The sequence below is a fragment of the Poromitra crassiceps genome (assembly GCF_964638095.1).
Source record: "Poromitra crassiceps genome assembly, chromosome: 29".
Taxonomy (NCBI): domain Eukaryota; kingdom Metazoa; phylum Chordata; class Actinopteri; order Beryciformes; family Melamphaidae; genus Poromitra; species Poromitra crassiceps.
This window is the reverse complement of record NC_139641.1, coordinates 15,627,133-15,651,472: the sequence shown is the minus strand read 5'-3', so window position 1 is coordinate 15,651,472 and position 24,340 is coordinate 15,627,133. Positions and strand designations below refer to the sequence as shown.

At 45.3% G+C, this 24,340-nt stretch overlaps 3 protein-coding genes across 3 annotated transcripts; all 3 read right to left on the bottom strand.

Annotated features, from left to right (window-relative positions):
- Nucleotides 1-562: 562 nt before the first annotated feature.
- On the bottom strand, nt 563-7,046 carry LOC310800092 (uncharacterized protein; the record flags this gene model as incomplete). The annotated part of the gene is made up of 6 exons (XM_083662671.1): nt 563-4,261; nt 4,514-4,635; nt 4,842-4,984; nt 5,109-5,872; nt 5,962-6,792; nt 7,013-7,046. The coding sequence occupies 6 exons, from the start codon at nt 7,044-7,046 to the stop codon at nt 2,337-2,339; spliced, it is 3,819 nt and encodes a 1,272-aa protein (XP_083518797.1). The 3' UTR covers nt 563-2,336.
- A 4,410-nt stretch (nt 7,047-11,456) lies between these two features.
- Nucleotides 11,457-14,585, bottom strand: LOC310800202 (uncharacterized protein). The gene is made up of 2 exons (XM_083662788.1): nt 14,427-14,585; nt 11,457-14,002 (listed from the first exon to the last, which is right to left on the bottom strand). The coding sequence occupies exon 2, from the start codon at nt 13,936-13,938 to the stop codon at nt 12,463-12,465; it is 1,476 nt and encodes a 491-aa protein (XP_083518914.1). The 5' UTR covers nt 13,939-14,002; nt 14,427-14,585; the 3' UTR covers nt 11,457-12,462.
- Nucleotides 14,586-16,157: 1,572 nt separating this feature from the next.
- On the bottom strand, nt 16,158-24,141 carry LOC310799900 (uncharacterized protein). The gene is made up of 2 exons (XM_083662508.1): nt 23,977-24,141; nt 16,158-21,098 (listed from the first exon to the last, which is right to left on the bottom strand). Exon 2 carries the CDS (start codon nt 21,023-21,025, stop codon nt 17,570-17,572), a length of 3,456 nt encoding a protein of 1,151 aa, XP_083518634.1. The 5' UTR covers nt 21,026-21,098; nt 23,977-24,141; the 3' UTR covers nt 16,158-17,569.
- Nucleotides 24,142-24,340: the final 199 nt, after the last annotated feature.

Below are 24,340 nucleotides of genomic sequence, written 5' to 3'. Positions count from 1 at the left end.
ATTGCCTACTGATATTTACATTCCATTAAGCTTCACGCTTTCATGTTACCAAAAACATTTCTGGATTGCAGTAATGACATCTCATGGAGGCCATTTACACCTGGCGCTAACATGCGTTTTCTGTGATCAGATTGCAATCAGATTGTGTTTTATCACTTGAAAGTACAGTACCCCCAAAACGCATTGAAGATGGATTGCAATCTGATCGGCCAAACCACCTCCGGAGGTGGTCAAGGATGCATTGTGTACACATTGAACACAAGTGTAAATGCAATGTGTCCTCTCAATCTGGATACAGCAACTTTATGCGGATTGAGAGGACAACCATTTCTGCAATCAGATTGCAGAAAACGCATGTTAACGCCAGGTGTAAATGGAATCAGGCTGAAGTGATAAAATACAATCAGATTGCAGAAAATGCATGTTAACGCCAGGTGTAAATGGCCTCATTGATATCATAGAACATAGGTGTTAATGAATTTATCCATTAAATATATAGACTATTCAACCTAGACCTAGCAATCTATGTACACATTGTGACATAAAAATAATAGCAATCACATGAATAGAAAATTGACCTTTATTGTTGTCAACCAACTGAGCATAAAAATATATACACAAAAACACCTTTACAACATGATGTGATTCTGTTTTCTTCATAAATTAAACTAAGCCTGAAAACAAAGGAGGAAAATTTAGCTATTTGATCTTCTTCAAATAAAATTTAATTTTCTGTCACATGTAGCAAGCATCATTTGATTTCAACCGTTCACATGTCAACATTCCAACAAGTCCATAAACAGAACACATTCATTTCAGGGCTTCTTGACAAATATATACATGCCAGAGGTCAACACAGTTTGGCCAGAACACGAAACAAAAGTTTAATTTCACTGCAGCTTTCTGGAAAAGTGCAGCAACTTCCTCTGAATCAATTTGAGTATTTGTAGACATACACGGTTTTGATAAAAAAAAATGCACACCAACTTTCATATTAAATTCACCTTCGTTATACAGTGAACATATGTATAAAGTAGCAAGCCGACAATGTTTGAAGCCTGTGTAAAAATAGACATCTACTACTTTACATCGTTCAAACTTTTTATGGAAAAAAATGGTGTTATAAAATAAAGATTCCCACAAAATGTAAGGCAACAACAGAGGCTGAATGAATAGTTCAAAATGTTTCAGTGGTCATTTCTCAACGTGATTTCTACAACTTTCTGCTAATCAAATGTTACTTTCCCCGTGATTAATCACTGAAATATCACAATTTCTCAAGTATTAGTCAGCATCTATGTTCAAATGTTTAATTCTGTTGTAAAGTCTGTCTAGCACACAAAAAACACACACACTTAAAGCCACAATCAGTAACTTTTTCACCTTAATATAACAGCTTTTTAGTCATTGAGGATGGTAGAGTGACTTGTTACAGGGAGAGTGTCACCTCTATTGGTCACACACCGCCTTCCAAAGTCCTCTCCTGGGACTAAGCAGTTTCCTGCCTGCGTCCCGGAGGCAAGATGCGCGCATGCGCTGTACAGCGGGAGCGTTGTGTTCCTGGAAACAAGGAAGTAACTCGATTCGGATTTGCTACGAAAATGATGTTTCACGGAACTATGGATTATTATTTCATCACGTGGTGAGTACCCGATGTCACAACATGTACATAGAGCTTTCTGCCGCTGTGTTTTGTTGACTTTGAACGGCGATATCGATATCGATACTATTGCACGCAGAGGGCGCGGTTTCTCCAATAGCAAAACTTGGAAAAGTTACTGATTGTGGCTTTAATATACAAAATATGAGGGACATCTTTCTGATATTGAGCTGCCCATTCGATAAATTGTCTCAAAATTGAAAAAAAATCCTTCTCCAACTTGTATGCTTATTTTTTTATCTACATCCTCCTTTGTGACTGGTATGGATTTAATAACGGGAAATCAATTACGGATAATGTTATGTCTTTGCTTGGATGAATGAAAACTTAATGAAAACAGTGTCCCCAATATTCTGTAAAGTCAGTGTGTACCATTAATAAGTACATCAGTTATTTGGCCCATTATTGTCTTAGGTAGCCTAATTAGATAAAAAAAAAACATTTTTTTTTTACAAATACATTGTTTGTTGAATCAATGATTTTGAACAAATCTGAAGAACAATTCCAAATCTTTGAGAAACATTTCTTTCCGTAACTCTTCAAGGCCTAGGGGGGGATGGGGGGGAATAAAAAATAAATAAAAGAAAATTCACAGTCCATCATTTGTCTATTTTACATGACATGTAATAAAAAATGAGTGAGGAAAAAGGTCTGATCTAATATTGTCCATTTTAGTTCACTGCAACTGTCCTCTGGCGTGCTGCAAATAGTGCTGATAAAGATCTGAGATGATGGCGTAAGTGCTGCCGCACACGGCGCACTTGATGCCCTCAGAAGGGCCTTCACACTCGTTTGATTTGACAACGGCTCGGCTCGCGGTCCTTTTTCTCGGTTTTCCAATGACATTTCCTGCTATTCTGGCGTGAGCGCTTTCCTTATCTTGGTGCAAATGTGTGCTCCTGGGCCGCTGTGCAGTTTGACACGAGTCAGGGGGACTCTGATGTTGTTGGGCAAAGGGAACCACCTGCAGCATCAGTGAGGGGGGGTCTGGAGGAGGAACTGGGTCTGGATATCTCAATACGGGGGGGTTGTCCATTTGGAGCGACGAGGAAGGGCGGGGCTTGTTTTGCTGAGGTTCCGAATGGCACATTGTTAGCGTGTTGTTCTTGGGAGGGCTGAACATTCTCTTGTTCGAGTGCGGACTATGATCATCTAGTGCTAAATCACAGTCGGTGTCCCCGGACACATCGTGTATGGAGGAATGGCAAAGCTGGTGCTTGAACAGCAGATCCAGCGTCTTGAAGCTGGTGCTGCACTGCTCGCACTGATACGGCAGGGACACCTTCTTGGGCCTGCCCTGAATCCACCGGAAGCCCGGGTGCTCGCTCATGTGCCTCTTGTAGGGCTCCACGAAGCGAAACCCTCGGCCGCACTGGGGACACGTGAAGCGGCCGTGCCTCTGCCGGTGGATCCTCTGGTGGTGCCAGAGTTTGGTCCAGCTCTCCAGGGTCTTGCCGCAGCAGCCGCAGGTGTAGCTCTGGCCGCGGGCGTGCGTCAGCATGTGCGCTCGGAGTCGCCCCATGTGGCGGAAGAGCCGGCCGCAGCTCGGGCACAGGTACTTCCTGGGGTCCGATCGGTTATCGAGCTTGTTCAACTTGGACACGAGGCGCGAGAGGTTCTGAGACGGTATGACGGTCGACTGGAAAGGCTTCGGGCTCGTCGGGACGCCTTCCTCGCCGTGGCTCTGCGACGATTGAGAAGACGCGCCGCGGCGAGCGCTCTTCGCGCGTCCCGACGAGTCTCTGTAGGCCGTGTGCGGCACGGTGTACTGTATGGCCGCCACCGGGTCGTCGTGGTCCGTCACGGCGGCGGAGGCGGGATCTCCTTGGGCTCGGTGGCACCGACCGCGATGCGCGTTGAACTCCGATATGACGCCAAACAGCTTGTCGCACAGCAGACAGCGGTAGAGCTTTGCGCCCGTGTGCGCCTTCATGTGGATGTTGAACTCCTGCAGGTGGAAAAACGTATTCTTGCAGATGTGGCACGTGTACGAGAGCGAGGGCTTTCGTCGTTTCGCTTGGACGCCGTCGCCGAAAAAAACGCACGTGTGGTTTTTCGCGTTGCTGTAGTGGGTGAACGATTTCCCGCAGAGCGTGCAGTTGTACCGCTTCACGGACCAGTGGGTCAACTCGTGAACGCGCAGGAAGTAGGCCTGACCGAACGCTTTGCCGCATATGTCGCACTTGTACGGCTTCTCGCCGGTGTGTACGCGCACGTGCCGTATGAGCGCCGACCGAAAGGGGAATACTTTACCGCAGTATTGGCAGACTTGTTTCTCCCTTTCTCCGGCGTCTCTCCGTAGCGTATGGAAGAGAGCTTCGTTGTCGTCGTGGTCGTTGCCCCTGTGTTTGTCGGAGGCGGGCGGCGGTTTCTCGCCGGTGTGCGTGCGCAGGTGCCGTATAAGCGCCGAGGGAAAGGGGAATATTTTCCCACAATGTCGGCACACCGGTTTCTCTCTTTCTCCGTCTCTCTTTAGCGTATAAAGAGCTTCCTGGTTGTCGTGATCGTCGTCACCGCCTCGGCTCTGCGTTTCGGACGCGGCCCTCTCGGAGACCCGCTCCTGCTCTTGCTGCGAGTGCATCTCCATATGGGCGGTGTACTCTGCACAGGAGAATTTGATGTTGCAATAGGAACACTTTTGATAGGTGTTGCTCTTTCTGTGCGTTTTGAGATGAAGATTTAAGTTTGAATTTTTCGTAAAAGCTTTGCCACATTCGGGGCACTCGAACGGTCTTTCTCCCGTGTGAATGCGCATGTGGACTATGTACTGAGACAAAAATTTAAATGTACGACCGCAGTCCTTACATTTGAGAGTTTTCCCCCTTCGTTTAAAGGAGCTGCCGTTTGAGTTACCCTCCTTATTATCGCGGTCACCAAAGTCGGTTCTTTTTGGTGCTTCGGTGGTGCCTTCTTGGCCCTGGTTTGCCACCGCGAGGTGCTCTCTCTGTAACACCACGTTTTTTCTTTTCTTGCGTCTGTAGCCAAAAATGCTTCGCCGACGGATTAAACGATCAGATTTGACCGTCGTAGTATTGGCATTATCATATTGTAAAGACGTATGACTATTCGAATGTGAGATGGAATTAAACTGATCGAGCTCTATTTCTATATCCTCGGCCTTAACATTAGAGGGGATCCCAACAGGGTTAGGTGGTAGTCCATGTCTATGAGAGGTTCTGACATCAGAGCCACCGGGCTCTGCGTTAGGTTCAGGTGGTAGTCCATGTCTATGAGAGGTTCTGACATCAGAGGCACCGGGCTCTGCGTTAGGTTCAGGTGGTAGTCCATGTCTATGAGAGGTTCTGACATCAGAGCCACCGGGCTCTGTATTCGGTGGAGGGTCAACGCTGCCCTGTGACTTGAATTCCTCACTACCATTTATGTTCTTTGAATGCTCCTCTTTTGGCTCAACACTTCCAGACTGTCTGTCCTTTTCATCAACATGGACCTCCTCTTCCTCAGCGTTCAGTTGGGCCTGCTTCTCCGTCTCTCCTCCCTCTCCACAGCCTGTGTCACCGCTCAGCATCGACGAGGCCTCCTGGCTAACGGCGAGACTGGACACTTTAGCTGGAATCTGTTGATCGGCTAACTTTGGCCTACCTCTTCTAACACCTCGACAGTTCGATTTGTTCCGTCTTGGCAGTGTGGGAGTCGATTGATCCTGCTTTGGGTCTACATCGGAACACATCGTTCCATCTGGGGCGAGAGGGCGCTGCTCCCCTCTGCTCCTCAGTCTCCTTACGGGGTCGGCGAGAACGCCGTCTTTAGTAGCATCGTCGGTATCGACGGCACCGACGACGACTATTTTCTCTTTAGAAACTGTCGTTGCCGTTTTTCTCGGTCTTCCTCTTTTTCTTTTTGGCAGCGCGGGGATACCGTCTTCTGGTTTAGAATCGGAGGCGGAGTGATGATCGCTCCTCTCGATGTGAGGTGGATCACTGATCAGGGGGATGTGAGGTGGATCACTGATTAGGGGGTTGTGAGGTGGATCCCTGATTAGGGCGTTGTGAGGTGGATCCCTGATTAGGGCGTTGTGAGGTGGATCACTCATTAGGGTGTTGTTGTGAGGTGGATCACTCATTAGGGGCTTGTCTGCACTGTCGGGCACATAGTCATTGGTGTGGTTTGCCAAGCATTCTGGCAAAGGAGGCATGGTAGCTTTACGTGGAGGTGCTGGATCACTACACTCCTTCTGCTCAACTGCGTCCGGACCTGAAGGATCTTGGACATTGTTAGCCACAATCTGCGGTGTTTTTCGCTTAGGAGGGCGGCCAGGTTTTCTACGGACCTCCACAGATTGCCCAGGAACGTCTGTTGTAGGAGGGTGACCAGGTTTTCTACGGACCTCCACAGATTGACCAGGAACGTCTGTTGTAGGAGGAACGTCTGTTGTAGGAGGAACGTCTGTTGTAGGAGGAACGTCTGTTGTAGGAGGGCACACACGTTTTCTACGGACCTCCACAGATTGACCAGGAACGTCTGTTGTAGGAGGAACGTCTGTTGTAGGTGGGCGCCCACGTTTTCTACGGACCTCCACAGATTTCCCAGGATCGTCTGTTGTAGGAGGGCACACACGTTTTCTACGGACCTCCACAGATTGACCAGGAACATCTGTTGTAGGAGGAACGTCTGTTGTAGGAGGAACGTCTGTTGTAGGAGGGCGCCCACGTTTTCTACTGACCTCCAAAGATTGACCAGGAACGTCTGTTGTAGGAGGAACGTCTGTTGTAGGAGGGCGCCCGCGTTTTCTACGGACCTCCACAGATTTCCCAGGATCGTCTGTTGTAGGAGGGCACACACGTTTTCTACGGACCTCCACAGATTGACTAGGAACGTCTGTTGTAGGAGGAACGTCTGTTGTAGGAGGGTGACCATGTTTTCTATGGACCTCCACAGATTGCCCAGGAACGTCTGTTGTAGGAGGAACGTCTGTTGTAGGAGGGTGACCATGTTTTCTATGGACCTCCACAGATTGCCCAGGAACGTCTGTTGTAGGAGGAACGTCTGTTGTAGGAGGGCACACACGTTTTCTACTGACCTGCAGTGTTTTTCGCTTAGGAGGGCGGCCAGGTTTTCTACGGACCTCCACAGATTGACCAGGGAGGTCTGTTGTAGGAGGGCGGCCAGGTTTTCTACGGACCTCCACAGATTGCCCAGCAATGTCCATTGTAGAAGTACACAGAGGTGTCGTTTCAGATTTCGCTTCCATTGTTACCTGTGACCTTATCTGCTCACTCCGTTCCAAATTAGCTTCACCTACTGTTTCAGAAGAAGCAAGGCCATCAGATTGTAGATGCTCCGATGAGGAGTGTGATTCAGATATGGGTTGATTCAATTCAGTATCCTTCATACCGTGACCCTCTAACACATCTTGGGCTGAGGTCATGACTGCGGCCTTCCTCTCTGCATCTCTTTTCACCAGCTATCTGTGAAAGAGAAAATAATGCAGTTTCCTATTAGTCAATAAAAGATGTATAAACAAAACAACCATAAAGCCATGGCAAGATCCAACAGCATTAATAACAGGTAGGGCTGGGTTAAAAAAAATCGATATATCGATATCCATGTGAAGGAACAAGTATCGATACATAAATCCCAGTATCGATCTTTTAAAATGCATAAAAAATAATAATAATAATAATAATAATAATAAACATAGGCTATAATATTATAGGCTGTGTGTGGTAGTTAAAACATAGTTTCAAGTTGACGTTTATTTATGTTTGTAGTTTAAACAAAAACATAAATACTGTAGGCTACATGTGCATTGTGCATGCACCATGAGCCAGATGTACAGACCTCAAATCTGTTTGCACTATAATGTTTGTGAACTGGAAATGTTGATGAGCTGTATTTTATTTTATTTACAAAGCATTTATACTTTATGAAACACTGTTTACAACATGCTGCTGTTCAATGATTCTGTTGTATAGTGGAAATCTAAATTTGTTTGGCTTTTCACAGGAGACCAAAGAAAGAGACAGAAGACTGTAAAGAAAGATAAGATGTTGAATGAATGACTATGTTGGTCATGTTTAAATAAAAAAGAATTACATGATGTAACTGCTTGCTTTATGGTCAATTCTTAATGTAAATATTCATATTTTTTAATAATGCACCAGGTTAGAGGGTTCCTTGTACAATTTACAGCATTAGTTCTTTTGAGAATCTCTTCCATTATCAAAGTAAAACTGGTATTGTAACTAAAATATATATATATATATTTTTTTCAAATTCACAAACTTTCAAGGATTTCAAGGACCTGTGGGAATCCTGTAATAAAGCAAACGGTAAAACACAAAACAAAACAAGCTATTTGTCAAGTGTCATGTTTGCATGTAACACCATTATAATTTGTGTTATGCTATCCATGGCTCGATCTGCATGTAGTTATGGCTTTAGTATAGTAGATACGCAACATAACTTTGGGGGTGATTGTTTTTTTCTAGCTAGCTACCTGTTTGCCGTCCATATGAGGCATGAAAGGTAATGTGAGGATGTCACAGAAGTTAATTCAGAGACTGAATTTTGGTCACTGCTTCCTCTGCTGAAGAACATCCCCATGGCAAGAGTCTGGATTCAACGGTGACAAACTACTGATTTGGTTTCCTAAAGCAATACTAGACACACGCCTGTTAAGTCACGTCATTAGTCACGTTATTGTAATCGCACACAAAAACATCGCATTTGTCCAGCAGAGGCCCACATTCTAGAGTTGATGATTTGTTCTATTCATTGACATGTGGTTGGCTGTAGCAGCACTGTAACCAAGACAGGCGGCCGCTACATCTCCTTCACACAATTAATTTGGTTGCCTGATTTGACATGAGGATGCTGAGCATCTGGGATTCAAGCAAAGTTATGCAGTGAGTCCTGATGTCATTTGGGACAGATTAAAACCCTATCACAATGAGGCCATTTACACCTGGCGCTAACATGCGTTTTCTGTGATCAGATTGCAATCAGATTGTGTTTTATCACTTGAAAGTACAGGTGTAAACACCCCCAAAACGCATTGAAGAAGGATTGCAATCTGATCGGCCAAACCACCTCCGGAGGTGGTCAGGGATGCATTGTGTACACATTGAACACAAGTGTAAATGCAATGTGTCCTCTCAATCTGGATACAGCAAGTTCATGCGGATTGAGAGGACAACCATTTCTGCAATCAGATTGCAGAAAATGCATGTTAACGCCAGGTGTAAATGGAATCAGGCTGAAGTAATAAAATACAATCTGATTGCAATCTGATGGCAGAAACCATGTTAACGCCAGGTGTAAATGGCCTCCCAATGCCACAGTCGTCAGTTACTTCCCTCAATTATGTTGAGTTATCCTAGCTGGCCATCCGTCATTTTGCCAGGCTTCACATTGAAAAGAGTAATTGTAGCACAGTTGTTGCAGGCCACCAGATTAGAAGCAGAATACACATCTGAAGTTTTCCTCAAATACCTAGTATCCAGAGAGATTTGACAGAGCTGGCTTTTTTCCCCCTCCAGGGAAATGGTTGCTTTTGGCAGTCTCACTTTCGTGGCTCCAACAACCTACATAAAACATCAAAGAATAATGCTCTATTTGAATACACTTGCCTTGTAGATCAGTTGATGTAAACAGTAGACAAACTACACTCGTGTTGTTTAAAAAACGGACCCCTCTTTTCACCCAGTCATGCTTCATCTGGCGGTGAGGTCCCTATTTTGATACGCACAGGAGCTGATTGTAATTTAGATGAATGGCAAAGCTCACCTAGTAGTAACCACCCAGTCACAACTGTCTGTGGCTACCTGCAATATGGCCTTTTAACAACAATGCGCAAAAGGAGCGCAACTTCAATACAGTATAAACATTGTCCGACTCCTACCAAGACCGTTACGTTAACTGACCATGTATACAGGCGCACTGGCAGGCATGTGGGTGTATTGCAGCCATATACAGTACGCTGCAGCAGCAGCAGGCCAGATTGCTAACGTTGCAGGCCGCAGACATATCTCACTGCAATGCCATGACTTGCATTATATATATAATATATATATACACATCAGTTTAATCAACATCACTCACCGAAAGAGCCGCGTAGTGGGAAACACAAACTGCTTGCCTGCGTGGGAGAGTGGTCCGTGCGTGTGGCCATAGACACTGACCGATAACGTTACTGAACCAGCTAGCTACTGGCTAAGCTACAAGCTAACACATGCCTCTGTCGCGGCGCGTTTGTTTTGGCACTTTGTATTTTATCTTTACACAAACCCATGCGTAAATCTATGATCTAAACCGGCATAGCGACAGTAGCCCTTTCTCTTTTTCGCGACATCTTTAGCACAGTAGTGGTGGTGGTACCCCTCGATATCTCAATGCACAAAGCAAACAGAAAAGGCGTCAATCACAACGTCGCGCACATCTTGCTGCTGTGCTGCCTTCAAGTGCTGTCGGAAATGTAGGAATTACGAAACAAAGGGAATGAAGACAACACATTGATAAATAATAATAATAATAATTAATCTGCCATGGTGTGACGTTGAGGTCATTCCAATGTTGCTAGGGTCCTATTCAACTTTTCAAACGATTTTCTTAATATCAGGGACTCATTTTCCCAGGGCCCTATGTTCAACTCCAATGCAATGCACCCTGACCATTGCCCACAGATACAAACACCAATTCAGATTTTATGATAGTCAGATCTGCAATTATGTTTTGTGCACAATTTGGTTCCAATTACTGTAGATTCCCATGCTATGCTAACACACATTCAACTCAAAGACTACATTCCACTGGGGGAAGAATGACAATCTACATTATAGGCAGGATCTAATTATGATTTTTATTTAGCATCAGCATAAACAATAATCAGATGTTTGCGCCAAAATGAAGAAAAGGCCATACTATCACCTATAAAAAAGAAAAACGTTTAGTTTTAGTATGCCACTTTCTCAGTAGTAGTAGTAGTAGGCTAGTCAAAATGAAAATGCTTGATCTCATTCTCATTATGGATTGTATTTGAACATAAGCTTAAACAATAGTGAAATGTATACACACACAGGCCTATAACACAACAAAAAAATCCCATACCGTAGCCTAGAAAACATTGAATGACCAAAAAAGGAACATAGGATCCTGGGAATATTCAATATTTGACGCTGACAAGAGCATAATGTAGGTCTGGGAACATAGGACCTTTTCTCATGTTCCCATTAGGTGCTATATAAATCTGTGGAACATTGAACCCAGCTCCCGTGACGTTTATGGGATATTAAGCATGTGTCAACAAATTGATGGTTAAAGTGATGTACACACCAACCTGCAAACATCAAATGCCTGGCACATTTTCTCCATCTTCGTTCTGCTAACAAGTGGCTTAGTGAGAAGAAATGCCAGCACAAAAACAAATTGTTACCAAGCACTTCAACAAGTCAGATTCACAAACTCTGAATAACAAGCATACGATTATGAGCACTTGAAGGCAACATCTATGGATTCCCATTCTTGTCATCATTAATGGACATAACATTGCGCCTTTTCTCCCTTTCTTGTTTGCTTTGAGTTTGCCCCCTCTGCTGGAGATTTGGCATAAGTCAGGAAAAAAAGACAGGATCTACCATTCAACTACTTTTGATAAATTGAATTTTACTGAAAAATGTTACATGGATTAAAATACTATAAACCGGTGAAAACTTTAGAGACATGTAAAACCTTGGGAGTCTTCAAGTCTCAACTGACCTTATATTCGTTATACCACTGTACGCAGTCTCTGTATTGTGTTTTGTTTCTATATAATAATAGTTGAGGAATGAGGCAACAATGCAAAAACAAAATGTATTAAGAGAAGCAGCACAAGAATATAAAGACAAAACATATGACTTCAGGAAACCGTTACATATCGACACGTCTCCCTCACATTTAATAAAAAAATAGGAAACTAGATCTACGTAAATATACAGTGGGGGTGTTCAAAGAAATGCAACGGTAAAATAAGCAAATCATCTAGTCATATTTCAGAGGTTTCCAGATTGGGTGCATGTGTTTGTAACATTTATTTTTTCATAATCCCTACCCTCAACTGAAAATATACCATTCCACAAGATGTCTAATACATTTGCTTGATTAGACACAATGGTATTGTTCCTTACAATTAAACTCCCAATTAATATTATATGCTAACATTTGCATATGCAAAGGTGCTATCTGATGTGAACTCAATTTTCTCAATGTAGGATAATATGGTAAATCTGCTGCATCGCACACAGCAAGTTTCAAAATAGTTTAATTTGACATATAAAGTCTGACAAAGCTGGGAAGAACTCACAAGGCATTGTGGTAGAAACGCAGCCTTACACCACACAGTGTGGGACATACTACAAAAAGCACATTTTGGAAAAACAAGCAAAAAAATAAGCTATCATACAATATGTGGCTTTCCCCAACCTAACGTGAGTAAACCATGCACATACGTTTGATACTAAACATTACTAATTTACATCTACTGCCGAAACTAGGGTAGGGACACCAAATTTTGACATTTGAGGAATGAATACTGGACGACTGTTGACTGCACCAACAAAAGCAAACAATCACAATAAAAATGAACTGTTTGATGTCACTACCCATCCTACTGTGTAAATCACTGGGAAAAACGTGTTAAAATAGTTCAGAGGAAGCATTGTGTTCGTGTTGCAATGTGGCGTGAACCTAAACAACTAGACGCAGCCATTATACACGAGACCGCCATCTTTTTCTTTATGCACGTGGTCCATTGGCCAGAAGTCAATAAAAGGTGAACTGCAAACTTGTGAGTGCCTTTTTTAGGTTTATGTCTTGATAACGGGGACGGAGGACGTTAGCTGGTAGATCACCTCGGCCGGTTTGGCGGGGGCGGCGCTTTCGACGATGAAACACTCGTCGTCGTCCGCGTCCGCTTCCAGCTTCCCGTTTACAGGACCGGCGCCGCGCCCTCTGCCCGTCCCGGCCGCCATGTTTTGGTTTGCCTTCACGGAAGCTGGCGCCGCGAGTTTTTTCTCACCGTTCATCTGAGAAGGATAGGGGCTGATCACCTTTCTGTGCTGGTTAAACTGTTTGCCGGACAGCGCCTGCTGTTGTTTCACAAACTCTTGCGCTTTGGTACACTTGTGCCTCTGGAGCAGCTGAACCGTTTCAAAAGGTATGAGACAGACTCGGCATGTGTACGGGGTTGATCCAGAGGTTGCTTGTGGAGGTCTCGCAGAGGTCGCCTGTGGAGGTCTCGCGGAGGTCGCCTGTGGAGGTCTCACAGAGGTTCCCGGTGTCGGTCTCCTCCACACTGTCGGCCCGAAGTGGGCAGGTGTCTTCAACTGCAGCGCCGCCTTAGAGGGAGTGAGATAAGGCCGCTGACTCTTTGGACCAGACATGCGCGGAATCATCGGACTCCTAGTTCTATCAGCTTGATTTGGCTTGGTGTAGTTCAGGGGTCGAGCGGTGATGAGCCGGACTTTAAGGGAAGAAACGGGCGAGTTACAATTGTGGTAGCGCGGCACCGTCTTCCTGCTGGAGAGGAGCATCCCGCACCCGAGGCAGCCAAACACCTTGTCCACGGCGTGCGTGTTGTGGTGAATGGTGAGGGACCTCTTGGTCATAAAACTCAGCCCACATTTACCGCAGTTGTACGGCTTTTTCGACATGTCAAACTGACGCACCGTGTTCACCAGCACCACCGGGTGATAAACCGTCCAAAGATCCACCGTGGGCGCACCTGAATCGGCAAAGATTTTAGTAACATCTATCGCGGGCGGTTTCGAATTCGGAAGCAAAGACGCTTGTGACATTTGAGCAGAGCGCATGGCGAATTGCGACATGAGCGGCGATTTAATGGATACGTGTGATTTCGACGCCATTGTCCAAGACGGTCCCGCGATTGTTTTCAAAGAGGGTCCTGCCAGAGTTTTCAACGAAGGTCCTGCTTTGGAGCTAGGCCCGGTCCAGAGACCCTGTCCGGCCGACTTGAACCGTTTGAGCTGCTGATCCTGCTGTCGGAGGTTGTCGAATCGGCGCTTCATTACAGTTTGATGGTCGTGCACCTGGTGCCCCGGTTGATGTTTACTGTTGTGCTCCAGCATGTCTTCGTAGACCGAAAACTCGGTGCCGCAAGAGCAGATGTAACTCGCTGCAGGACAGGAGTGCTCCTCCAACCACATTCTGTTTGGAAACATCTGCTCACAGCTGAAGCAAAACTCGATCATCGACGAGCCTGCTGGCCCGGTCAGCGACTTCCTAGGCAGGAACTGCTGCAGTTTTGCTCGTCCAGTTGGCATGATTAAAGTTGGGCTAGGCGTGGTTGTGCCAATTGCTGATGTCGGGTCCTTTGGAGTCCTTTTTCTATGGACGGAGATTACAGTTTTAGTAGTTGTACAATCATAAATTAACAGATGATGTATTTATAATAGCTGATGGCGACTGATGCGCTTGCCCGGAATAGCCAGTTACGTTAACGCTCACGGTTAACGAGTCAATTTTTAAAGTTTCTGGTTGAATAAAGCTAATGCTATTCTGCTAATCACCGTTAGGTCCCCCCAAAACAATGAACGTTAGTTTGAACAGAAGCCAAAACTTCTAACACAAACTTAGCAAAAGACTCTGAAACAAGACGATTGCACCCAACTACTCTATTAACTACGACATTAAGACTGCATTACTATTGTTGTAGTACCTATGGCGCCAACGTTTTGTTGCTACTTGCCTAGCGCTAACGTTAGCCCTTAGCCACACCAGCACATGGATAACGTTAATCATGTCGGCTTACCCGTAAAATGGGAATCAAAGCGCCACAGTCCTACTCCTTCGCTATATCTTTGCAACAAACAGAACGCAACAAGTGTCGTTTCATGAGTCATTGACGAGAATGGGCAACAATTTGCCGGTGTTTAGCGGGAGTAGGTGGCTAACAGTGAGCTAGCAGTCAGGAGAGCTACCACCAAAAAGAGACGGAACAAGCTTGCTCTTCCTCTATTCATGGCGCGCTTGCATTGCATACAGTCCAGTCAGCCACCTTCCCGGTTCTACTGACACCTAGTGGACTGGAGTCACTACTAGATACAATACGGTATATTATGTATGAATGAATACATATACAATGTATGCATTCTGTTGGCCAGACAAAGAAGGTAATCCCGGTTTACAAAAAATGGCCAGTAAAAATTGAGTTTATTTATTCTGTAACACATTAGATTGTTTGTTTACTATATAGAACAACAGACCAACTATATCCCCATATTTGTACAAACTTGTCAAATCAAAGTGGGTGGATTATGATCTGCAAAACACAATGAAAAAGAATATCTCCAGAATAGTATTAATTTTCTTATTTCATGCACTAGATACAATATATTATGTTATAAAGAATTATGTTGGCCAGACAAAGAAGGTAATCCCGGTTTACAAAAAATGGGCAGTAAAAATTGAGTAGTAAACACATTGTTTATTGTTTACTATAGAACAACATACCAACTATATCCCAGTGTAAAAAAAAAAAAAGTATACAGCCACCTCCTCCTCAGCCTGTAGCGTAGGCCAACACGTTGCCTGGGTCAATCTTGAAGCATTATAGCTGGAACATCTTGTTTTTAAGACATTTCATAAATTAGGCCATTTACTTTTTGGCAATGGTTCTCAAGGGGTCCGTGGACTGCGAGGGGGTTCTCAGCAGGAAGAGCAATCATTTATTTTCACTATAATTCTATCCAAAAGTAACACAATGAGAGAAAGTAAGACTATTCTGCTCATGTCAGACACTTTCTGTAATAAAACATCTAAAAGCAAAAAATTGTATGACAAAATCTTATCACTGTGGTCTTAGTTGTCAGTTTAGGAGGTCCTTGATGTGACAAAGTTTGAGAAGCACTGATTCAGGTATTAAATTAATTCCATACTGCACCTAAATAAAATACAAACTTACCAACATACTTTGAACTTAAGAATACACCAAGGGATGTTTTTGCATTCAAACTTTTGTAAGTCATTGCACAATAAACTCCCTCCTTTATCACTTATTCAATAGTTTTTATTTGCCCAAATACTTTTGACCCCCAGAAATGAGACCATGTACAAATTAAAGTTGTTGCTTTGCATTTGATCATACTTGTGTCATGAAAAAAGAACAAGATCAAAACATCAAAATATGCATTTAATTTTCTAGTCCCACTATAGATATTTGATCACTGCACTTACCTGTACATACTTATTTCATATTAGCTATATTTTATGTGTACTCCCGTTTCCTTGTAATATCCAATTTCATGATATTTTTTGTCTGGTGAAATTCTGGCTAAGACATTTCTACCAAATGCAAATGGAGTTTGTAAAAATAATGGTAATGGAAAACAACTTGCACAGGCTCTTTATATAGACGGTTTTTAACTAGACAACAAAAACATTCTAAATTGAACCCCAGCGTCCACTACTGGCCTTTGAATTAGCTTTGAAAGCTGACACCAAAAAAACAAAATAAATGAGAGACAATGTACATCTTGGATTGTTTATTAACAGCAGGGACAAGAAACAAGCTACATCACTACCTCTATGATAGTTTGCTTCAACTATTACCAAATACTTAGGACTATTTACAGGCTAATGGGTCTGTCAGGGGTTTTCAAAGTTTGAGACTGTGGGCCTCCCCTAAGACAAAGCATAGAGACACTGCGTAACACGTCATCATTCAGAAACCACGCCCAAGACGGGGGAAAACAGAAAGCCCCCCTCCAATCCTGGCGTTCCCCTATGTCACGTGCATGGTTGCGTGTTGCACACAAAGATCGTATATACGGAAGATGAACACTCCAACTTACTTCCTTGACAGCTAAATCCACATTTTCTTCTCGCCAATTCTCAATGGCTTCCTTGTTTTGCTCAGGAGTACAAAAAAACTTTAATTGGCGATTTTTTACATTAGTTGTGTGCGCAGCCCCACCACACAACAGCTTTTAGCTATGTTTAATTCAAGGAAAATGACGCTGGTGAATGGGAGTGAACGGACCGATTTCCCCCGTGATGGGCGTGGCCTATTTCTTGCAGTGTCTCTATTGACGAAAGACCCCCCCCCCCCAATTCACGATTATTTTATCCCATTATAACTCAACAATTGAGTTAAAATAGATAGCCCAATTACAGATGACAGACTACACCAAATACATGAAATCTGTTTGTGACTCTGGGAAAGTGGGAAAAACTAATTACCCAAAACGACTATCTCTTTAAACAAATTACACCCACTTCGGATTTTCTATGCGATGTCATTTTTGATAATTAATGCAATGTCATATTTTTCACTTTCATTCACTGAGCCTCCCATGAAACTGCTTAAGAGCCCCGCAGGGGAGGCCCGCCTCCCACTTTGAAAACCCCTGGTCTATGTAATATATGAATTAAACAAAACAAAACAAAATGTCTGTGTCAAGCAGGTATAACATATTCAAATGGTCACTTTTTACACGCGCACACACAAAAGTATAATCATGTGGCCTATCAGTGGTTCTCAACGTGGGTTCCGGGGACGACCAGGGGTCCCTTGAGGGTGTTCTAGAATATAGAAGACTGACTGTTGTGATCAGTGTATCTGTTATCTCTGCATACAAGACAGACAGTCATGGGAATTCTGGACAAAATCATATCTGACAATCAAAAATATTCTCAGATTTGAGTCTGGCAGTAACTTGGACTAAATTAGGGCCCTCAATAAAATAAAATAAAGGCTTGAGAAGCACTGGCATGTGTGACCGAATGTCAAAATTATTCATCGACAGTACAAATGAAAGAAATTACACCTGGCAAACAGATCAAGAACAAGCTCTCAAAAAATGTGCTCTGCTTTAAAAAAAACTCTGCTCAACCGTCAAATTTACAGACAATTCTCAGGAAAACGGAAATTGTCATTAAGAACGCACCGGCTTCTCATTTGGCTTTTGGCACGCTACCTCCGACCATGATGCGATGAATCCTCCTGCGGTGGTTTTTAAGCGATTTGAGGTTCGAGTATGTGCCGTGACAGACGTCGCACCGATGGGACGTGGACTGGTTGTGCGTGAGCATGTGTTTCTGCAGAGCGTCCGTCGTGCCGAACCAGCGAACGCAAACGAGGCAACGCACGGGCTTGATGGCGGGCGGCTTGCAGACGCCGCTCTTCTGGTGAAACATCAGACCGATGGCGGTGGGGAAGCCGGCGTTGCAGCGGGAACAGTGGTGCGTTTTGGGCGGATTCGCGACGCGCCCGCCTTTGCATCGATTCAAGGTTATGTGCCTTCGTAGCGAGTGGCGGTTGGTGAAGGTGGTGGTACATCTGGGGCACGGGATCCGCTTTGGATCTGGAAGTTGCGCTGCGACGGGTTGCTTCATCGGAGGCCGATGCCCCGACTGAGAGGGTCGATGCCCCGACTGAAGAGGCCGATGCCCCGAATGAGAGGGTCGATGCCCTGACTGAGAGGGCCGATGCCCCGACTGAAGAGGCCGATGCCCTGAATGAGATGGACGATGCCCCGACTGAGATGGCTGCCGTTGAGGCGACTGCTGTTGGAAACGCAGCAACAGCGGTTGAGACCGTTGCGGCTGCAGCCCCTTAAACAGTTGGTTATGAGGATGCATATGAATCTGCAGATGAACTTCGTAGTCGGCCCAAGAATTAACCGTCTCTCCGCAGGTGGGACACGTGTACGACTCCTGCGCGTGCTTCTGCAGATGCTCCAGGAGGAGCCGGGGAGACGTGAACCCGACGCCGCACTCGCACGTCACTCTCCTCGGAAGCACGGAGGGCAGCGACATGATGCCCCAGTTACCTTCGGCGTCCTGCTTGTTCTGCCGCTCCGGCGCGCCGCCGCTCGAAAAGCTCTGCTGCAGCGCGCCGTCCGTGCCTGCCACGGGTCCTTTCAACTGACATTTCTTGTGGTGAGTCAACATGTTGTCTTTGCGGTTGAAGAGTCGCCCGCAGGCGGGACAGTCGAACATCGGTCTCGTCTTGTTAGCGTTGAGCGGCGCGGCTCCTGCGCCGCCGCCGCCTCTCTGCGGCGCCGCCCCGAATCCGTGCGGCCTGAATCCGCACAGCCTTAGATGGCGCCTTAGCGTGGCCTGCCGACTGTAGGTCTTCTGACATCTGTTGCAAGGGTAACGTTTGACCCCGTTGCTGATGAAGAAGGGCAGGCTGGGGAGAGCGGTCGGAGTCGGTTTCTTCACCTCGGCGCCGTCGTCGCCGTCCTCCGCGGAACCCAGCACTTCCATCTCGTCGTCCAAGGGCATCGTCCATTGCCCTTCGTCGCTCTCCTCAGGACCACCTGCTGCCGTATCCCAGCTGTCGTCTTCTCCCGGCTGCGATGAGCCGTCCGTGCCCTGCTCCAGCATGGAAGCCTTTGGGTAGAAGGGCAAGAAGCTTTTAGCCGAACCGGACCAGCCGAATTCTGAGTACGCGGACTGCCCCGAATGTTCAGAGGTGACCTCGACCTTGATGTGAGCGGTACCTTCGGGGCCCACGGCGACGCTCTTCGAAATGTCCTCGTCGGTCAGAGCTTCACCGTTGGATCTCAGAAGCACCTGCTGTGTGTTCTGACCGGAGGGCGTGGCGTGCTGAGAGGGGGACGCCCCGCCCCCCGGGCCCTGGCACCTGTGCATTTTGAGGTTATAGCGCCGCGCGTAGCTATGCTTGCACAACGGACAAAAGAAAACTCTTTTCGGGTTATTATTCACACTATGGAACGGTTGGATTTTTTTGACAGAGGGTAACTTGCTCCTTAAAGAGCAGGGCTGCTGCGCCGCCTTGCCTGCTAACTGAGGGCACACGTGATTGTCTGGGAAAGGCAGTTTTCCAATGATCAGCTGTTTGCAATGGCGACAGCATTTGATCCTCTCGTTCCTGTGCAAGACGTGATGCTCCGTCAACTTGTCCACGTCCTGATAGACCTTACGGCAGCGACAACACTGATACGGTCCGTGTCCGCCGTTGCTGCTCGGATCCACAAGCTTCTGACGGGTTTCGAGAAGCACAACGGGGTTGAAGGTCTTAGTCAGAGACACGATACTTTTCTTACTGGAATCGAGAATCCTGCCGACAGTCGGAGCTTTAGTCTTTGTACCGGGTTTTCTAAGCAGTCGCCTTAACTGTCCGAGAGAGGGATCTGCCTCGGGGGACGCCGGTTCGGTTTTTATTGCCGGCGTTACATCGACTGGGTCGACTTCCGTTTTGGGGATTATCGCCGTCTTGCTTTGTGTTTGGGGAGGTGGAAAGCGTCGCATGTAGGCCGTCGCCAGCATTTTCATTAACGTGTTATTTTTGGGCAAATTCGCACCGTGTGAAATTCTACTTCTGAGGCTGGAATTTGTTTCTTCCTGTGGAGGCGTATCCTGCACGGCGCCTGGCTCGTGTGGAGGGGAGCGGTTCTCGGGTACTTCCTCTTCTAGGTTCTCGGGTACTTCCTCACACTGGTCTTGAGGGGATTTGCACTGATCTGGAGGAGTGCTCGCTGTATTATTAACCCCTTCCTTCATGGTTACATCCACTTTATGGTCTGTTGGAGGATGTGCTTTATGGAACACCGAGGTAGAGGGGGACCCGAGGGTCGAAACAGGTTGGTTAACAAGGGTGGCAACTGGTTGGTTAACAAGGGCTGAAACTGGTTGGTTAACAAGGGTGGCAACTGGTTGGTTAACAAGGGCTGAAACTGGTTGGTTAACAAGGGTGGCAACTGGTTGGTTAACAAGGGCTGAAACTGGTTGGTTACCGAGGGTCAAAACTGGTTGGTTAACAAGGGCTGAAACTGGTTGGTTACCGAGGGTCAAAACTGGTTGGTTAACTAGGGCTGAAACTGGTTGGTTACCGAGGGTCAAAACTGGTTGGTTAACAAGAGCTGAAACTGATTGGTTACCGAGGGTCAAAACTGGTTGGTTAACTAGGGCTGAAACTGGTTGGTTAACAAGGGCTGAAACTGGTTGGTTACCGAGGGTCAAAACTGGTTGGTTAACTAGGGCTGAAACTGTTGAAACTGGTTGGGTAACAGGTGGTTTGAATGCTTCCTGCTGAGTGGGATAAGACGGAACATTATTACCAACTAGGGATTGCAGGAGATGCGGGTTGGGGATGTGTGAACGCTTGTGCTCCAGCATCAGGTTGAAGTCCAGAAATTCATCTCCACAATCACAAATATAAAAAGATGGCGCAGAAGTCTCGGGCGAGGGCTTTGGTGGACTAAACATCGTTGCAAGCGGGGTGGCGACAGGCTCGTTTGGAGGAAGGGCGGGGGCCTTGAAGGGTGCGCTAGCATGGGTAGCTTGGTGTACTAGCAAGGAGGCCAGTCCAGTGAAGGTGGCGGAACATGCCACACAGCGATACACTTTGGAAGGCGAAGAGTTTCCCTGTAACCCCAGCATGGTGGTGGCCAAACTTAGGGGATCTTCCAGGTGTTTTGTTCATCCAGGTGTTTTGTTCATGGAAGGCAATTTCCTGTAAAACACACACACACACACGGGCTGTCAAACTGAAAACCAATTCCACATGACTTCTATACAGTATCATTTTGAGAATGCATTTTTCAAAAAGGAAAAAAAAATCACCCTCAGATACACTGCTGTTATATAACATGTCTGTGCTGTTCACTGCATTTCCCTGTTGTATATCCATTTTTGCTTGTTTGCATTTACCATGTTCAACCTGCTTCATTGACTCCAGTTAGTTGATTTCCTACATTTCATAGAATTATTTTCAAGTTAACAACCCCACAATCCATCCAGCTGGGGCTTTAAGCAAAGGGGGAAGTAACTACATGAACTACAACTACTTAGTTACTGTAATTGAGTAGTGTTTTGGTTTACTTGTAGTTCTTTAAAGTCAGGTAATTTTACTTTGACTTCACTTTTTTAAGGTCCCATATTATGCTCCTTTTAGCCGTTTAAAGCATTTCTCAGTGATCTTTAAAATAAGGCTATGAATTATGTTGGGAAGAAAATCTATGCTTTGTGGGGCTTCTCCATCCTCTCAGTTTGTCCCCTCATTCTATGCCCTGTTCTGAGTGTGCAGGGTTGCTATGACAATGAGGCACTGCTCTGATTGGACGCGTGATTGATTGGATGGGTGAGAACATGTAGAAGAAACATGTGACACAGAACATGTAATTTAACCAAACTGCAAATTACATCATAACGGGGTTGTGACATCATAACGGGAGCCAAATCAAAACGGCTTTCCCCATGAAGGAGGAGGCTAGGACACCAATGCAGAGGCATTCACTTTTCACATTGTGTGGATTGTTAGATTGAAGAATGACTAAAGTAGATATGTATGGGCAAGGAAAATAGAATATGTGACATTTAATTAAGTTTTTACTAAATTATTGCACTTCATTACATTTTAAATCACATCCATTACAGCTCTCAATTACTAACAGAAATGGGACCATCATAAACTGGCAAATGGTTTGTCGGCAATGAAGAGAATAGGACGAATCAGCGTGACGTCACTGCCACCCAAAAATGCGTAATATGCATGTCGTGTTAAAGTTGTGTGAACGGTTGGAGTTTTTAAATTGTAAACACGGTCAGCCGGCTAGAGTCAGACGCTCAAACTCAGGCTCCATAGGGTTCCATTGCCACCCAGTGATGCGGTTTGTTTACCAAAATGCTGCTTGGCGGATCCCTCGTATTGTAATTTGCCTGTACTTTGTGCACTTTATTTTGCAATATCTATGATAATTGTACAATTGCATGGGAAATGTCACATGTAATCATGCATGTTCTCTTTTCTAAAAAGTAACTCCTTAGTTTTTATTTTTAGTACATTTTAAATTGGCAAAGTTTTACTTTTACACCAGAGCATTTTAAGATTTTCTCCAATCAAACTGTATTGTATCTGCTATGAAAATATCTCCACGTGATGTGACTAGTCGTCTTAGCCCCATAACGTGACGCTGCTTACTGTACTTACTGTACAGCAGTCGGCACCACACAGCGTTAGAATCCTCAATAGGTGGGCAAGGCTGTTCAAAAAGCTCTCCTACCCGTATCCCACCTCCGATTGCAGATCCGAAGATATGATCGCCAGCCTAGTGAAGCCAGTAAGTTCGCCGGGGCGGTTAAATTATACTGCTGCGTGAAACAACCGTTTAGAAGCAGTCTTTGCACAGCCTGCGCTGAATTTACATCAGGGTGTGTTTGATCTCACTATCATGGTGCACCGCTTGCACGCGGCGAGCAAACAACACGTGCGGCTGTCAGTGATCAACGCAAATCCAGCGCACCTGGGAAGCAAAACATGTCATGAAATACTCAAACTCCCAAGGTTCCTGTCGGCACTAGGAAGCTTCTCCTGTCCTCAATACGGCACAGGCTGTGCAAAGACTGCTTCTAAACGGTTGTTTCACGCAGCAGTATCATTTAACCGCCCCGGCAAACTTACTGGCTTCACTAGGCTGGCGATCATATCTTCGGATCTGCAATCGGAGGTCGGATACGGGTAGGAGAGCTTTTTGAACAGCCTTGCCCACCTATTGAGGATTCTAACGCTGTGTGGCGCCGACTGCTGTACAGTAAGTGGAGTCACATTATGGGGCTAGTCTATGCTTGGCTACTTGTCCATGGGAATAGGGAACTCAGCAACACAGCAACAGAAATGCAAGATACATCACCAATAGCAGTATACATGATGTGATTTGGGCTGGACATTTTATCCCCACAGCATTGTCCTTTCTATGCACAATTTGAAAAAATTGATATGCAAACTAATCAAACTATTTGACTTCCTATGAATGCACACAGCTAGCATTTTTGCACGTTGTAATACCATAAACATTAATGTTACAATTAACTGACATTGATAGCAGTTGGACACATAACATTGCCATTTGACAACTGTTATACTAAACGAATGACTACGTTAAGGTTCTAATTGTAGCTAAGGTAATCAAGCACCTGACGTAATGCGATCAGCCAGAAATCCACCAAGTGTAGTAGTGGGAACTCTAACGTAACGTTACCAAATAGAAACAGCCTGGCAAAGCTAACGTAAAATAAAAAATAAAATCAGTCAACTGCTAACTACAGGGCGTTAAGTTAGCTTGCTAACGACCATAGGCATAGAATCGCTAACGTTATTTAGCTACCCTTTGGCTCTCTTCATACCAATTGTTATCGAAATTGTTTTGACAAACGCCGATCTTCGTATTATAAACACTATGCGTCTCACCGGTTAAGTAACGGTAACGTTATAAATCAAGGTGACTGATGTTTTAACACTAGCTAATGCCCAGTGGGAGGTGGCCACGTTCTTGAAGAAGGCCGTGGAAGGAAGCTAACGCATTTAGCTAGTTAGCTTCTGTACAATAACTTACCGTGTTTTTGTTTTTTTAGCTCGGTCATTAGCCACACAGCATTCTCGGCAGATGAGCCATATTACGCTTGGTAGGATTTTGGAAGATGAAGAGACAAATGGCTAACTAAGACATCTGGACATACAGCGTTATTGTTCAAACATTCTATTACTCAGGGGACCCGCGGCGGCTCTATGAACGAACAAATGTGGTGATGTGCCAGCCTGCCTGCCGGAGCTGCCTGCCTGACAGTGAACAGGGGGGCGGGCGCTCTCTGCTGCACGATGACTTGTGTCAAGCTAGCGCTACAAATAACACTTCCGGTTTAGCGACCCCCCTTCAAAATAAAAGCACACCTTTTTCTTTTCTTTTTTAACGAATGAAT